The sequence below is a fragment of the Ranitomeya variabilis genome, chromosome 1 (genome assembly GCF_051348905.1).
Source record: "Ranitomeya variabilis isolate aRanVar5 chromosome 1, aRanVar5.hap1, whole genome shotgun sequence".
Classification (NCBI taxonomy): domain Eukaryota; kingdom Metazoa; phylum Chordata; class Amphibia; order Anura; family Dendrobatidae; genus Ranitomeya; species Ranitomeya variabilis.
The window spans coordinates 223,925,693-223,941,464 of NC_135232.1; the positions used below are offsets into that span (position 1 = coordinate 223,925,693).

The following is a 15,772-nucleotide window of genomic DNA, read 5'->3' on the forward strand; positions in this document are numbered from 1 at the left end:
AAAAAGCTCTACTTTTGTCTCATCTGACCAGAGAACATTCTTCCAAAACGTTTTAGGCTTTTTCAGGTAAGTTTTGGCAAACTCCAGCCTGGCTTTTTTTATGTTTCAGAGTAAGAAGTTGGGTCTTCTTGGGTCTCCTACCATACAGTCCCTTTTCATTCAGACGCTGACGGATAGTAGGGTTTGACACTGTTGTACCCTCGGACTGCAGGGCAGCTTGAACTTGTTTGGATGTTAGTCGAGGTTCTTTATCCAACATCCGCACAATCTTGCATTGAAATCTCTTGTCAATTTTTCTTTTCCGTCCACATCTAGGGAGGTTAGCCACAGTGCCATGGGCTTTAAACTTCTTGATGACACTGCGCACGGTAGACACAGGAACATTCAGGTCTTTGGAGATGGACATGTAGCCTTGAGATTGCTCATGCTTCCTCACAATTTGGTTTCTCAAGTCCTCAGACAGTTCTTTGGTCTTCTTTCTTTTCTCCATGCTCAATGTGGGACACACAAGGGGACACAGGACAGAGGTTGAGTCAACTTTAATCCATGTCAACTGGCTGCAAGTGTGATTTAGTTATTGCCAACACCTGTTAGGTGCCACAGGTAAGTTACAGGTGTTGTTAATTACACAAATTAGAGAAGCATCACATGATTTTTCGAACAGCGCCAATACTTTTGTCCACCCCTTTTTTTATGTTTGGTGTGAAATTATATCCAATTTGGCTTTAGGACAATTCTTTTTGTGTTTTTTCATTTAAGAGAAATTAAATGAAGATAATAATAACAAAGAATTTGTGTTTGCAATCATTTACAGGAAGAAACTGGGTATTATCTGACATAATTGCAGGGGTGTCAATACTTTTGGCCATGACTGTACATACATACATACATACATACATACATACATACATACATACTGTAGCATTTCACCCGCTACGGGTCTAGGGGACACTCGCTTAGGTGCGGCAGATGACACTCGGGAGACACGTTTCCTTAAAAGTTCACAGGTTTATTGCTCCATAAACCTCATTGCAACAGGAACAACAGGTAAACAGTCTTACGTCAGACAGATGATTCCTCAATGTCCATAATAGAGCTCCGCTCTCTCACGTCTGTGGGCACACAGACCGTGCTATGTCCAGCACGTAGGCTCTCCAGCCTAAATGGTCTCTGTGTGTTGTTCAGGACGTCTGTCCCCACGTGGAACCGTCCAACACACAGGCCACTCTGCAGTGTCCAGCCAGGACACATGGGAGTGTGTCCACCCTGACACACACCCACACACTCACTCCATGTGCTACACACACCTCCTTACATGGGTGTAACCACACCCAGGTACCTGTCACATGGCTAGTCAGGTGAGCGTGACATCACCACAGGTCCTTACACACAAAACCATCTTACGTGTTCAGACACGCCTCTTTGGGTGGGTTTGTAGGTGACTGAACCCACCCATCTCTCCAATCACCTGGAAGCCTTTCCAATGTAAACAAATCCCTCAGCAGTAGATCTGCTTGAGCAAAACCTACCCAGGCTTCCATCACAGGGCCACCCACCTCTGCGATACATACCGTCCATTAATCACACGACCAGTCGCTATGCCACAATACATACATACATACATACCGAGAGATCTTTATATTTGAGCTGCATATTCAACATATTGGAAATGTTAGACATCTGGGATCTCTTTCCTCCTCAACAGAAAAATAATGCAGTTGGTTTTTAATGATCATGTTTTTCTATTTGCCTGTATATTTATTTCTTTATCGCAAATTGTGTTTTGACGTTTTCAGGCCAAGATTCGAGGCAAGGATCACCATGTGCATCTGAACACAGCCTCAGTCCACCACATAGCTCAGGAAAAACCACCGCTGACCATCAAAGCTCTGCACTCAAGGTAGGGTAGAGACAGAGTTTTTTTTATAATCAATCCATTGTCATGAGCATACCGGTCTGAATAAGAGCGTTGTGAAGCCAATATTTTCATTTTAAAAAAAAAAGTATATATTATATGAAATGATATAGTTGTCCAGTATATTTTTCGGCTTTGCTAGCTCTCTACTTGCAATCTTTCATTGCTTATCTGTCAGGACCTACAAGTCCGTGTGTCCATGCACCATGCGCTCGTGGGTGTCTATGCGCCGTGTGTGTCTGCGCCCGTGGGTGCGTGTCCATTACAGTAAACCATGAAGTGCCTATTTGAATGACTTTAAAAATCTTAAACTGTGAAATGAATACAGAAAACCTATTGGAAAACGGTTTAACCTACCTGGCTTGACATGTGAATACCCTTTTAAATGTCACTTATGCCTTGATTACATGTTGAAGATTACGATAGTGTTGCAAAATTCTACTGTAACTCTATAATGTGGCTTAATAATCTGTATTATTTCCAAAAATTGCTTTCTACTTGCCATTACGTAGTCGTGCGGGAAAGTCGTCTCAGGGATCACCCTACACCCTGCCTAGAAAAGGACTGTGAACTGCAATGGTCACCACTGTTTTTAACACTAAACACATCAGCCATAACATTAAAACCATCTGTCTAGCTGACCCTCTTGTGCCACTGAAACGGCTCTGAACTGTTTGCATGGATCCCACTAGATTTGTATTAGGGACTACTGTTGCCATGGTGGGCTGTACATGTTTAGATAGGTGGTGCGTGTAAAAGAAACCTCTACTTGTATGCCAAAATGCAAGGATCGAGATAAGCCTTTTCCCCAGCATCACTGTATTTGGTAGCTTGTCTTCTTCCCTTAGTGCTTCCTGTATATTTCCCAAGTAAGCGACGTGCACTCACCTGACCTGTCATATGAACCTGATTCAAGAGATGAGGCTTCTTTCTTCCACCACTCTTTGTTCTGATCGTCGTGTGCCTGTTAGTTTCTTTCAATGGTGGACAGGGGCTACACAGCCCCCTATACAGCAAGGCAGGATTTGCTGCATGTCCTGCACCTTACTATTAGTAGGCAGCATTAACTCCCCCACCAGATAGTGCTACAGCCGTTCTGAAACTAGGACAGGCAGGCTAGCCTTCATTACTAACACTCATCTGTGAAAAGTCGGTCTCGGCTGCCTATGACCCTGTAACTGAATGGTGGTTTTGTTTTACATTTGTCTTGGTTCAGTTTTGGAAGGTATTAACTGCTGAGTGCAGGCCAGACCCCTCAAAACATGTTTTGCACTACAGGTTTCCATCAAACAATGGCCACAACCTTGATGGGTATGAAGGCATCTGTTCACCATGGGGATGTATTGCAAAATAAAAAAAATTTAAACCATACCATAAGAGTGTTGTGTTTTTTTGTTTTGTTTTTTTTGCAATGATCCTGTACAGAATGGCACAATCTGCTGTATCCAGACACTTACCAGCCAGAAGCAGGACAATAGAGTACACTTTGGGCCTCCATCTGGAGATTGAGGGCCTACTCAAAGTATATGTTTAGGAAAAACTCCTGGCATATGCTTCTAGCAAAGTGGAAGAATAGTGTCCATTTGCCTTTAGCAATCACAATTTGGGCGTTGTTAGTTACTCATATTCCACAACTTGCCTATTTTTGTTCTGCTTTCAACACATCAACTTCAAGAACTGATTGGTCACTTTCTGCCTAAATCCCCAACCCCACCGTGATACGTGCCATTGCCATAAGGTAATCCAGATTCTTCCGTTCACTGTAGGAGGTTTTAGTGTGATGACTGTATTTGACTATTTATGACCAATTACCTAGCCCGCCATCAATCAGTCTTTCTGTTAATCCCTTATATTGCTTTCATAGTGAAATTCACAATTTATGGTTCTTTCAAACCAATTATTTTACAGACTCAAAGGTTGAAGCATATTTCTGCAGAACAGAAGAGGAGGTTTAATATAAAGCTTGCCTTCAACACACTGAACAGTTTTGTGTCCTCAAGCAACAAACCGGTAAATGAATCGCCTGCATTTAATCTTCACTTTATGGCTTCTTCTAGGGTTTGTGTGGTGTAATGTTCCACTACAATGGACATCCATAATACGTTCCAGACAGTTAAAGAAAACATATATGCGCTTGTCTTCCTAAAGTGCATTTACCAAACTCTCTATCAAAGGAGGTCAGTCCTCGTGGATACTGTGATGGAGACCAAAACTTGCGTTCTGCAGAATAATCTGCCACCTTGCTAATCATCATGTTAAAAGTAATACATGAGACATAACCCTGCTCTAATTTGTCAGGATATCTAGATCTCTTATACTAAGCACATGTAAGGAGGTGAAACACCAGAAGAGTCTGGGGGCGGTTACCTTCTCGGCTCTGTGCCTGGAACCATTGAGCTGTGCTGCAGGTTCCCCAGGGGGCATACTTGGAGACTGGGACAGGAAGGAAGCGGGCAGGGAGCGGGAAAGGCACGGGCGCAAGGGACAGAGCAGCGTGCAGCTGCGCTCTGGGAGAGGGAGAGCTACCGGTCTGAGGACAAATACAGGGAGACTGCCCAGAAAGACTGCATCTTGTGAGTACTTGAAAGCGGACTCTGCTGTGACTGGAGAGGGGCGCTTTGAGACCCGTGTAGAGACATTGGCCCGTGCAGAGACTTCGACCCCCTGTCCCCACGGTATCAGTACAGAGACACTGATTCCTGGTACAGAGACTTAACAGTGCAGAGCCCCTGATTCCTGGCTGTACTGTAAAAGCTAAAGACTCAGAGCCTGTGCATACCACTAACTCCCGAAACCCCAGGCAGCGGGCTCCTAGAGACTACTCAGCCCATGGACAACAGAGGGACGACAAGTGCCGCTGTTTCTCGGCGCCTACGTTGGAGAAGACGACCCTTCAAGCAAGTCCTCATCAGACTGATAAGTGTTCTTTTCTCAAGAAATCTTGATTACTCCTGTTACAATGTTTGACTCCCATATTTTTGCACTGTTTTATTGCTAGTTATTTCCCATTGCTTCCTCCCTGTGAGGAGAACCTGATTCCTATTATTAAACCCCTCAACTGTTGGTCTGTCTGTTCCGTGGTGACATACTCCGTACCTGCATACTATTACACACATATGACTTATCTACAGGATAAATGATAGTTATGATTGGTGGGGAACCTGAATGTTGAGAAACCCACCAAGGATGGGGCTCCCAATATCCCTTTTGGGAATGGAGATGTAGTGAGGTTACGTTACAACTGCTCCATTCCTAGTTCTCCAGATCAGTGGGGGTCTCAGCAGTGAAGCTCCAAGCAATCGGACGTTGATCATTTATCCTAAAGGTACTTTGATAAATGTTTATGGAACAATTTCTCAAAGCAGTTTTAGTCAAATATGTGGAATTCCTATATTTTGGTTGCTTTAAAGAAGTCCGAGACCCATACTTTCCCTTAGCCAGGGCAAAAATACAGTTCATTGCCTTAATCCAGCAAGGTAACAGGTTAACCAAGGTAGAATGTCTTAATGTCTTTTTGGTTCAGTCTCTTACATGCCCATCTCCCTTACAACACCAGCGCCAAATATCTGGACACATAGCACCCCTTTCTCTAGCTACTCTCTGAAGAAACAATACCAAACTGTTATCTGTTATGTTAAGTCTCATGTCTTTGCAGCATAGCACGTTATGATTCATCATGATTTTTTGGACTTTTCCTACAGATTAGCCATGCAATTACCCTACAGAAAACTGTTGAGTATATTGCCAAACTTCAGCAAGAGAGGACTCAAGTGTTAGAAGAAACCAGGCGACTCAGGGAAGAGGTGGAAGAGTTGCATCTTGCCATCAGGTTTGTATGTCGGTAATATTTGGACAAATCAGTATCCTGCATAGTGCCAAATTCGACTAAAGCCGCCGTACACCTTGTTCTAATGTCGACTGAACTCCTGCGATATTGATGGGTCTGGATGACAATGGGTATGGGGTCTTGGAACAGATGATTGTCAGGGGAGATGATGATCCAGCATGTCCGATTTTGGACTGAATCCATTTGTTTTCCTTGAGGCAAGCTGCTAGAGATGTCTGGTAGTGGCGCTCTCATGGAGAACACAAGAGCACCAATAACCAAAGATATTCAATATAGAGCACCCTAAACTCATTTGGCACCATCCTGACTTTAATCATCTGACGCAACATTCCTGGAACTCTGGCACAAAATTCTAACGCCTTTCTAGTTGGCAGTAAATGCTGGAAATCGGTTGTTTTTGTTCAAGTCCATATGACCTCCCTTTTGTCTGGAAATCCGAAACAACTGATATTTATGAGTCTGGACCACCCCTGTTGGTCAGAATGTTAATTTCAGGTTTAAGGGCCTACATGTCTCTAAAGTGAAGAGAGAAAATGGTGTAGGGTTGAGCCGAACAAAATAAATGTAATATTGAATGAGACAGATAATAAAGATTTGTTGTTCATTTTTATGATTTCTTTTGTATGTTTTTAAGAAGGTATAAGTTTTTAATAAACTTGCTGTTGTTTTCAGTTCCTATCAAGAGCAACTTCCTGCCACTGGGGTACCGGTCACTCCTCAAAGGGTTGATCACATAAGGGATCTGTTTGACAAGTATGTGAAAAGCAGAACACTTGAAAACTGGAAGTTCTGGATTGTATCCTTTTTGGTGTGGTTCGAGCAGTGTGTTTTATGAAAGTGTCAAGATATAATATAACTTGATTTCAGAGCTAGAATATTCAGCCTCGGAATCAAAACATCATGTACCTGGTGTTTGATATCATTTGTTTCTCCACAAAAACCTTAAAGTAACACTTAACACAGAAAAATTTACAACAAAGAATTAAAATATCAAAGAACTTCCATCCTTAATTGCTTTATTTTCGCTCATCCATTTGTTGTCTCATATTATAGTTAAAATTGAGAAATCTAAAAATATAAATCCTTTCTGTGTATCTGGGCTATGTTCTTTCCTCTTCATGTCAGCAGATGCCTTCCCCAGTCTAAATGCAGACCTAACACAAGAAAAGGGGTGGACCGCCGCAATCTGTTTAAGGGGTGGAATTTTAGGTGGCTATGAGTGATTAGCAGATGTAGAAATGCTAAAAAAAAAAAAAAAAAAAATTCTAGAGATGTTATTTTTAATAACTTCCTGTATTTTCCTGATAGTTAAACAATGAGAGCAATTAATGCATTTTTTTTTATGTGATTATTTCTTACATTATGGTGTGTTACTGATGCTCCCTTGTCACTTAGTTAATTGTTATGATTGCCCACCAGTTCCTAGTAGAAATAGGATGCCACAAATTATTGTGCTAGGTACGGACTACATGTCATGTCGGGTGACATGTCAAAATAAGTGGTCATGTGTGTACATGAGGAACCAGAAGTAAAGATTAGCCTCTATGATGTCTCCTATACCTGGCAAACCCAGGTGAGCAGGAATCCCCTCATGTCTATCTCTGTGCCACATATTTAGAATCAACAGCATGGAGGCCATTGTACAGCTGTACTGAGCAGTGTAGCTGTGAATTCAGCACTGGGGATAGATAATGTCCTAGTAGATGAAAACAGACCAACTGATATGGCTACTTAGAAGTAAATTAAAGCATGGGGAGATGCAGATCTTCATGACTGTGACCAAGAGCTGGATTTATAATATAGAATGTGCTCATGTGTTATACTCCTTAACTCAATTACCAATCCAGTTCAGCATCATCATCAAACCATTGTTTGACTCTTTCAATGAGATGGTATCTACCACCAACATCGATGAGTTATACAGTACCACTCTAGAATGGCTAGAGTTACATTGCTCTCTCCCGGCTTTGAGGCCCAGTAAGTACTGTAATGCCCCTTGTACATGCGTACGGATTGTGAGATGTTTAACTGGTAATGTTTTCACAGTTTTAATATTTTATCAATAACTATACTAAAACAAAATGACTACTGATTTAATCTTCCAAATCTTCATCTCTCCTTCAGTGGTGCTAAAGACATTGCGTTATCTGAGCACGACAACGTCCATCTTATCTGATCCATTAAGTTTGCCGGAACAAGCCAAACAAGCTGTCACTAAGAACAGCAAGACTTGATAACGGATGAACTTCTCCCTAAGTGGAGAGAAAAGCTTGTGCTGTTACCCTGCATTGCTCTCCGTGAGACGTCTTTCAACACTCCACCTGAGCATCCATGTTGACACCACCGGTGGTTGGTCGTCGGCTGCAGTCAGGGAATCCCTGTCTTGGTGATCTTGTAAGGCATCTCTTCTACAAAGAGCAGAAATGACTGGAAACCTTTTGCACTGACCACTGCAACAAAGCTGATAAAGTGGATGCCGAGTTTCTGATACAGTCAAAGGGAAATACATTTTAGTGATGTAATTGATAAAGATTTTTGTTTTTATTGCACCCTTAAAGCCAATGTATTTAAAGTTTTGTGGTGATGAAATGGTCCGTAGTGATGGAAACAGAATGCCCACAAGTTCTATGTAATAGGAGGTTTAAAAGTAGAATGTCTACATTTCGAGGATGGGATATAGTTTAGTGTGGCTTTTTTTTTGTCATTTTCCTATTTTTATTTTTACTGGAGAGGAGTATCGCTTTGTGGATTATTAATTAGTTACCCTCTTGATCAACTAAAAAAAAAAAAATAGTTTGGCTGAACATGCTCGTAGTTGGGGGATTCTGAAATGATGGCTGTCTGTATGCTGGTTCAGCTGACGGCTGTGTAATGCTTATGAACCGCTTTATTCCATGACAAGTTTTTAGAGGTAGAAGTTAGAAGCCAATACCGGTAGAACTGGTTACTATTAGAACTTCTGTTCTTGCATCCTAATGTCTGTACTTATTTTCCCTTGCAATCCCCTATTATCCATGGAGTCATTAGCCCTCACAGCATCCACCCATTGTCTTACCTTTGCTACTAAGGCCTCATTAACACAGCGGTGTGTGATGGTCCGTATACGGACAGCGATTCACGAACTGTGTCCTCTGGTCTCCTTATCTGAAGTTTATAAGTTTTAATGGCATATATGAATGCTGTCAAGTGTAGGTTAGCTGGTCCGAGTAACACGCAGACATGTGAATGCAGCCTAAGGATGCATTTACACTGCACGATTATCAGGAACAATCTTAGGAAAGCTTGTTTTCCAATAATCAGGCAACATAGACAGGCTGCCAATCACATGGCAAACAAGCAAAATGTTAAATTGTCTTTTCACTAGCTTAGAAAAAAAATCCTTGTTCTCGGCAGCACTTAAACTGTTTACACAGGATGATGTGCTGCCGAGAACAATTTTATACAAATTATTCTGTGTGCATGGGATATACAGTCTGCCTATTTATCGACCACCAAATATGTAGCTGATTGGTAGTCCTATAACGCTTGCAAGTCAGCCATTTTAAACCCGCCGTAATTCTATTTGCTTGTTATGAGGCCCTGTGCCCTTGTGATAACTGTCAAAGAAAAGGCAAAAAAGTGTTATAGGGACACTAGCACAGACATTCTTCAAGCTTGGGTAAGCCATCGCATTATTGGGACTGTTCTGTAGAGTTTATTGGTGTTTTTCATTCACTGCTATGTAATAAAAGAACTGAACATCTTTCAGTATTAGATTCACAATCACACATTAGGTTTTATGTTACATGTTAATTGACTCAGGTTTTCGCTAGCTTGTTTAAATTTTCGAAATGATTTTGCAATGAAGTGTCATGCCAGGACGTTCTCTTTTTTTTTTTTTTTTTTTTTAATGAATCTAGGGTTTACAAGCTCTATTACGGTAACACTGTGATGGTGGTAAATGAAGATTTGCTGAGGTTTCTGCTATTCTGCCTCTCCATTGCCGTCAAGGCAAGCTCAAATATAAGCTTGGAATGAGTATTTTATTTTACTTTTTTTTTTTTTTTTTAAAGAATTCTATGTTACATGATGTTCTTACAGACTGCTGCATGCCTGGCCAGTGTCACTTCTTTTTTTTTTTTTTCTGGGAACTGTTGCCAAACTTGGGGAAAGTTGAGTTGATTTTAAATTGTATTTATAGTTAAAAAATGTCAAGTGGTTATATTGTTACTACTTTTAATGTAAAACTTTTTTGTTCTATCTCCCAAAATACATAAAATATTGGCACGTATTGTATGTCAGACCCTGTTTCATTAGACTATTGCCTGCATTCCAATAGGCTCTGCTGGATCTAGTCAAATACCTCCTGTACTGGTCTAAGCTTGGTTTACAGTATGAGACTAATGATGTACAAAACAAGCCGCTAAAGGTCCTTTACGGACCCAGAAACATTTTTCTTTTACTTAAATGAACATGGCAAAATGTTTCTTCCATATCAAAAGAACTCGTGTTAAAGGGCTTGTTCTGTAAACAAAATATATTACCGATCCATAGATATGTATGATTGGTGAGGGTCTCCGTAGCTGAACCCCCTTGTAATTATGGGACCTAAAACATAACCGTGTGAGTGGAGTGGTAGTGAGCATGTGTGACCAATAGAGCAGTTGACACACATGCTCAGTACTGCACCAGTCATACAAGGGACTATGGGGTCATCATTCTTGTGAATGGCGAGGTATCAGCAGTCAGGCCTTTGATCACCTATACGGTCTATAGACGATTTATTTTGTTTATGGGAATCCCCTTTAAGCCTTCCCTGTAAATTGATGATTATTTCACAAAGGGTGAATGTTTAATTTCTGGCACAATATAAAAATACTTTCAATGCAAAGTTGTTCCTAGTGCTCAGATTTTATGGAATCTTATGTATTTGTCCATTTCTCGGCTTTGCATGATTTATTAATGGGGATTTGGAAATGAGACAATAAATTGGTCAAGAATGTTTTATTATATAAACTTGTTTTTTTTGTACTTGCTGCATTTCAGGGGATAAAGTAACTATGTTAATGCAAGTTTAAATGGCTGATAAACTATCATAAGATGTAGGATACAGTGTTAAGCATTTTGTAAGGGCTTGTAGGAGATAAAGGGTTGTCTGGATAATCTAAGCATGTGTACGATATACAAAACAAGCGGGATGGGTCCTTTTTAAGGTCTAGAATCATTTTCAAGTGAAGTTGTTTCCATTTTAAAGCAGAGCAAGAAAAGAAACCCACAAAAGAGGCGATTTATACATTGAAGGTATGTTTGCTCTTCTGTAAATGTGGCCTCATAAGTGGTTCTTCAGGCTTCCGTTATAGACGGACACAAAACCTAATAGACAAACATGCAATGCCTCCATTTTTGGTGTACAGCATGTTGGCATTCAACACTTTTTTTTTTTTTTTTTCCCTTTAAATAGATACTGCACCCCTAATTTTTACCTCTGTGTTTTACATGTGTGGATGATACGTGTATGTAAAATATATACAATTAGCTGCACAGTATAAGAGACAAACTTTGTAATATTTTACTCTTGGACTGTTGCTGAAAAGTTATTTTCCTTTTTATTTAATTTTTTTGCAATAACTACCTTTCGTGGCATTTCCCATTCTTATGTCATTTTTTTTTTTCATTTTATAAACCTTCGCACAAGGTTAAAGATGAACACTCTATATATAACAGTCTATTACTTGCTGATGGAATTTGTAGTCCCATGCATGGGTGTAATGTTTACCAGCCGCGGAATAAAGCAATAAACATTTGATATTCTGAGTTGTTGTTTTAAATTGAATTTAGTATAGAGGAATTTTTACATGTGTTGTAAAAATATAATGTGAAGCTCCGAGGCCTCACTTCCCATTTATAATGTTGGATTGTAAATCAGAGAAACCCTAACGCCCACTAGGCACCAGGATCTGAGTGCGACGTCTACCTTTGCCGTCAGTATAAACTGTGCCTCGGAGTACCAAACTCTAGTAATGGACAGAGAAAGAAGGTTTCGTTCCTCCCTCAAAATTATTTTGCAGGAAATGATACAATGGATCATGGATGGTATATAAAGTGTATAATAGGTATCCACCATAGTCAAGTGGTTATGTCCCTTATGGGAAAAAAAGACCCTGAACTCAGAATGCTGACCTTTCACACCATAGGACAACCGCATTGGATGACATCTTTTCTGCAAGACCGTTCTTGACACTTCTGATTGCCTTCATCTGCTATTATTTGTGTAAGTGTATGGGCCAGATTCATCAAGACTGGAGTAAGATGTGCCAAATTCACTAACAGAATAGTATGTCAGTCTGCCCTACATTCAGAATTCATGCTAGCTTGTCCCACTTCATAAAATAGTTGGCGGGCCTGGCATAAAAATGCAAAAAGTTGCTAATATGAGCAACATTGCAAGTTTTTGCGCCTGAAAACTACTTGATGAATCGGTCCCTGTGTGTCTAGGAGCAACGGCTTCATCATCCACATCCAGCTGCAAACAGACTACAGAAATACTTGATTTGATAAAGCTAATTTCATTATCTGGCAGGATGATTAGTCAGGCAAAGGCATCTTCGGACAAGCAGGAGATGCCGGGGAGTACTGTCAGAGTGATAGGCTGAAGAGCTACTGTAGATCCGAAGCCTCGAACACGGATTTCTCAATAATGGAGGAAAGGACCGGCCATGTAAAGGTATTGCTAGACTTTTATTAGAAAGAATTACATGCATATGTAGTTTGGGGAGTGAAATCGAAATCCTGCTGACAGATTCTGTTTGAGATTGGTAGGAAGGTGGAGGATTAATAACAGAAGATATTGCTTTTGCTGCAACCTTTCATTCATATCTGGAATATTCATTACCTCTGCAGCTTTCCTCCATGGATATAAATGAAGTTTCTGCAGCATGTCACGTGCATAATGAATGAGCCAGTAGTAAATTCTTGCAACCATTCTGTCAGAATATATTCTTCAGGGAAATTGGGGGGGGGGGGGGGAAGTTGTGTATTCGCTGCAGAATTTGCTGTGGATTTCACCCCATGCATTGCAGTAAAATCTGCACAATACCTTTACATGCGGCAGATCTAAAATGCACACCACCAGATTATTTCCACGCTGATTTCTTGCTGTAGAGTTTGGGTGAGATTTGATTCAAACTTTGTCTAATTTAACTGTAATGCTCGAATCTGGATATAAAATCCATGGTGTATCCGCTGCCTATACTTCACTACTGATGAACCACTGGGACATGCAGCTATTGGTGGGTGAAGGTTTATGACTAAACCATGTTAGTCCTGTGGTGTTTCTAGATGCAAATGCTACTGTAGGAACATCAGCCCAAATTATTCCGTATTTTACTGTGTACATCATATGGTCTGGCCAAGATCATGTAAAAGCCAAGAATACAAAGAAACTTCAGTACTGGCCCAACAGGATATTGTGTGGTTACCAAGCAACAGAATGCTGTCTCCAGGCAACTAAGAATGTTCCTGTAGAATCTTGTACACACGTTGCTCTCTGTTCCAGTATTGGTGACAGTGCTGAGATGTCCTCATGGATCCCATCACCGTGTCTGAGGCTGTGAGACAGCAGCTGGAAGCTCTGTGCTTGAGATCTTTTCCTTGCGGTACCGGGAGCTGGGTAATTCCTCACATCCTTCATCTATAATGTCCTCATCCCTGTGGTTCTGGTTTGCTTCTCCCTTTCCATTTATACAAAGTGATGACCTGCTGTATATTCTAGTCACTTGGTCTGTTGAGCTGTGAGAATGAAGCAAGGGTCTCTTTATTATCCATCTATGTCAACCTGTGTCCTTGTTGAGATTAATCGTAAGTTTATACTTCTGCTTAGAACAAATCTCACCAGTTAGCTGGAAAAAGACCTTCTCCAGGCACCTATTGGGATGACAGTGACCTAGATTTGGAGACCCAGGACACTCTTCGTGATCTCCTGAAGCAGCCAGGCTCACCATGGGAACCTAATGACAAGTTCAATTCTGAAGTTCAGCACTTGAGGGAACTTGCAACCAAATGTCCAGAAAACCTCACCGATCAGTTCATCTGTTCTTACTTCAAACAGCTCAGAGTAGTTGATAAAGAGGTGGGTGGATATGTGTAATCTGTATTGAATGATGGTCCCATATTAGGACCCCTACACTGTCTGATGTTTCATTGTTAAAACTTCCACCCACTGTCAGCGATGCCTACTTCCTGGGTTTTCGAGTCCTCTGAATGCAGTTGCCCACTGCTCCATTTCATCATCCACAGTGATAACTAATTGCACCTACTTGTTAGTGGCCACAGGCCCTTTTAGCTGCGTGACCTCCTAGAAGGTGTTGTGACTGCTAATATGGTAGTCACACAGTTTATTATATTGCATAGTAGCTCAGCAAGAAAGAGAACCGTGTTTTGATTTTTTTTCTTACAATGGATGTTTCTTGCAAAGTTTTATATTTTAAAATGTCAATTGGCTTTTAGAGTTTTGTATTTATTTTAGTCGATTATATAGTGCCATTCATTACCACCGCACTTCACACACATCATCTGTCCTCATTGGGGCTCACAGTCTACATTTCCTATCAGTATGTCTTTGGAGTGTGGGCGGAAACTGGAGAAAACCCAAACACGGGAAAAACACGCAAACTCCTTGCATATGTTCTTGGTGGAGATAGAACTTAGGAACCCAGAACTGTAAAGCAACAGTGCTAACGACTGGGTCACTCTGATGCCCAAATTTTTGGTTATTGGTGTAATTGTTGAAATTACATCCCTTATTAGATTGTCCAACCTTAAGGGCATAATATGTATGCTATTGACATTCAGTAAAAGCAATAAATTACTCTACAAAGGTTACAGCGGACGATGCGTTGTTGAGCACGGTGGCTTAGTGGTTAGCACTGCAGCCTTGCAGTCCTGGGTTCAAATCCCACCAAGGACAACATCTGCAAGGAGTTTATATGTTCTCTCTGTATTTGCGTGGATTTCCTCTGGGTGCTCCGGTTTCCTCCCACATTCCAAAGACATACTGATAGGGATTTTGGATTGTGAGCCCCAATGGGGACAGCAGTGATGTGTGCAAAAAAACTGTTAGCGCTATATAAAAGTAAAGATTATTATCTTTTGTGCAAACCAAAAATCATTTTGCTCGTTCCTCAGTTAATTGACAGCCTATTTAGACTGCCTAAAAAATCAGGAAGCTACAGTTGTGGCCAAAACTTTGGAGACTGACAAATATTGGTTCTGATATCCAGCATGCTAAATACTAATGAAATGCTTACAATTATATTTCAGTAACCATAGAAACATTTGACTAAAAGAACTAAAACACTGAAAAAGAAAACATTGTGAAAACCAAAATTTGCTCAAGTCTCAAAGCTTTTAGCCCGCAGCTAATAACTAGTTAAATCCCTCTGTCCAGTCACTTGTCAGTGGAATTTATCATGCCCCAGCTGGCAGTGCGTCACTTATCCCACACATCAGTGCCCTTGTCACGTGATCGTGGGGCGCCGATGGGTTGTCATGACAGCCAGGGGGTCTGCTGATGACCCCTGTTCCTGTCATCACGATCCTTCTGTGAATGCTGGCCATTGTGATTTCTGCTATACAGAAGTTCAAATCACCCGCCTTTTGCCCCATTAAAAATAAAACTAAAAAATAATACACATTTGGTATCACTGCGTTCATAAATGTCCGATCTATGAAAATATAAAATAAATTAATCCGATCGGTAAACTGCGTAAAGAAATTTAAAAAAACTCAAAATGCCAGAATTACGATTTTGGGCAGCTGCAACATTAAACAGCAATAGCACAAAAAAAGACTTGAAAATCATAAAAAAATACAGCAAAAAAGCAAAGATCCTTACCTGCCCAGGCCTCCAAACAAATGCACTAACAGGATGCAGTGGACCCATATAGTTAAGATAGAGGTAACATAGGTGCAAGAATACCAACGAGGCAACCGCTCACAGCCTGCCAATTCATGGAGGGGGCGGTTGCTTTGTA

General features: G+C 40.8%; 2 protein-coding genes across 6 annotated transcripts in view; both read left to right on the forward strand.

Moving 5' to 3' along the window:
- Nucleotides 1–11,547, forward strand: part of MLXIP (MLX interacting protein) — a 102,895-nt gene extending 91,348 nt beyond the window's left edge. Inside the window, exons 12-17 of the mRNA XM_077293133.1 lie at nucleotides 1,797–1,900; nucleotides 3,824–3,925; nucleotides 5,617–5,744; nucleotides 6,435–6,558; nucleotides 7,610–7,739; nucleotides 7,887–11,547. Coding sequence (XP_077149248.1) covers nucleotides 1,797–1,900; nucleotides 3,824–3,925; nucleotides 5,617–5,744; nucleotides 6,435–6,558; nucleotides 7,610–7,739; nucleotides 7,887–7,996 — 698 coding nt within the window. The 3' untranslated portion in view covers nucleotides 7,997–11,547. The remainder of the gene's footprint in view (nucleotides 1–1,796; nucleotides 1,901–3,823; nucleotides 3,926–5,616; nucleotides 5,745–6,434; nucleotides 6,559–7,609; nucleotides 7,740–7,886) is intronic.
- A 1,720-nt stretch (nucleotides 11,548–13,267) lies between these two features.
- LRRC43 (leucine rich repeat containing 43) overlaps nucleotides 13,268–15,772 on the forward strand; it is a 107,834-nt gene continuing 105,329 nt past the window's right edge. For all 5 annotated transcript variants that reach the window (XM_077293134.1, XM_077293137.1, XM_077293136.1 and 2 more), the window contains exons 1-2: nucleotides 13,268–13,410; nucleotides 13,621–13,869. In XM_077293134.1, coding sequence (XP_077149249.1) covers nucleotides 13,324–13,410; nucleotides 13,621–13,869 — 336 coding nt within the window. In that variant the 5' untranslated portion in view covers nucleotides 13,268–13,323. The remainder of the gene's footprint in view (nucleotides 13,411–13,620; nucleotides 13,870–15,772) is intronic.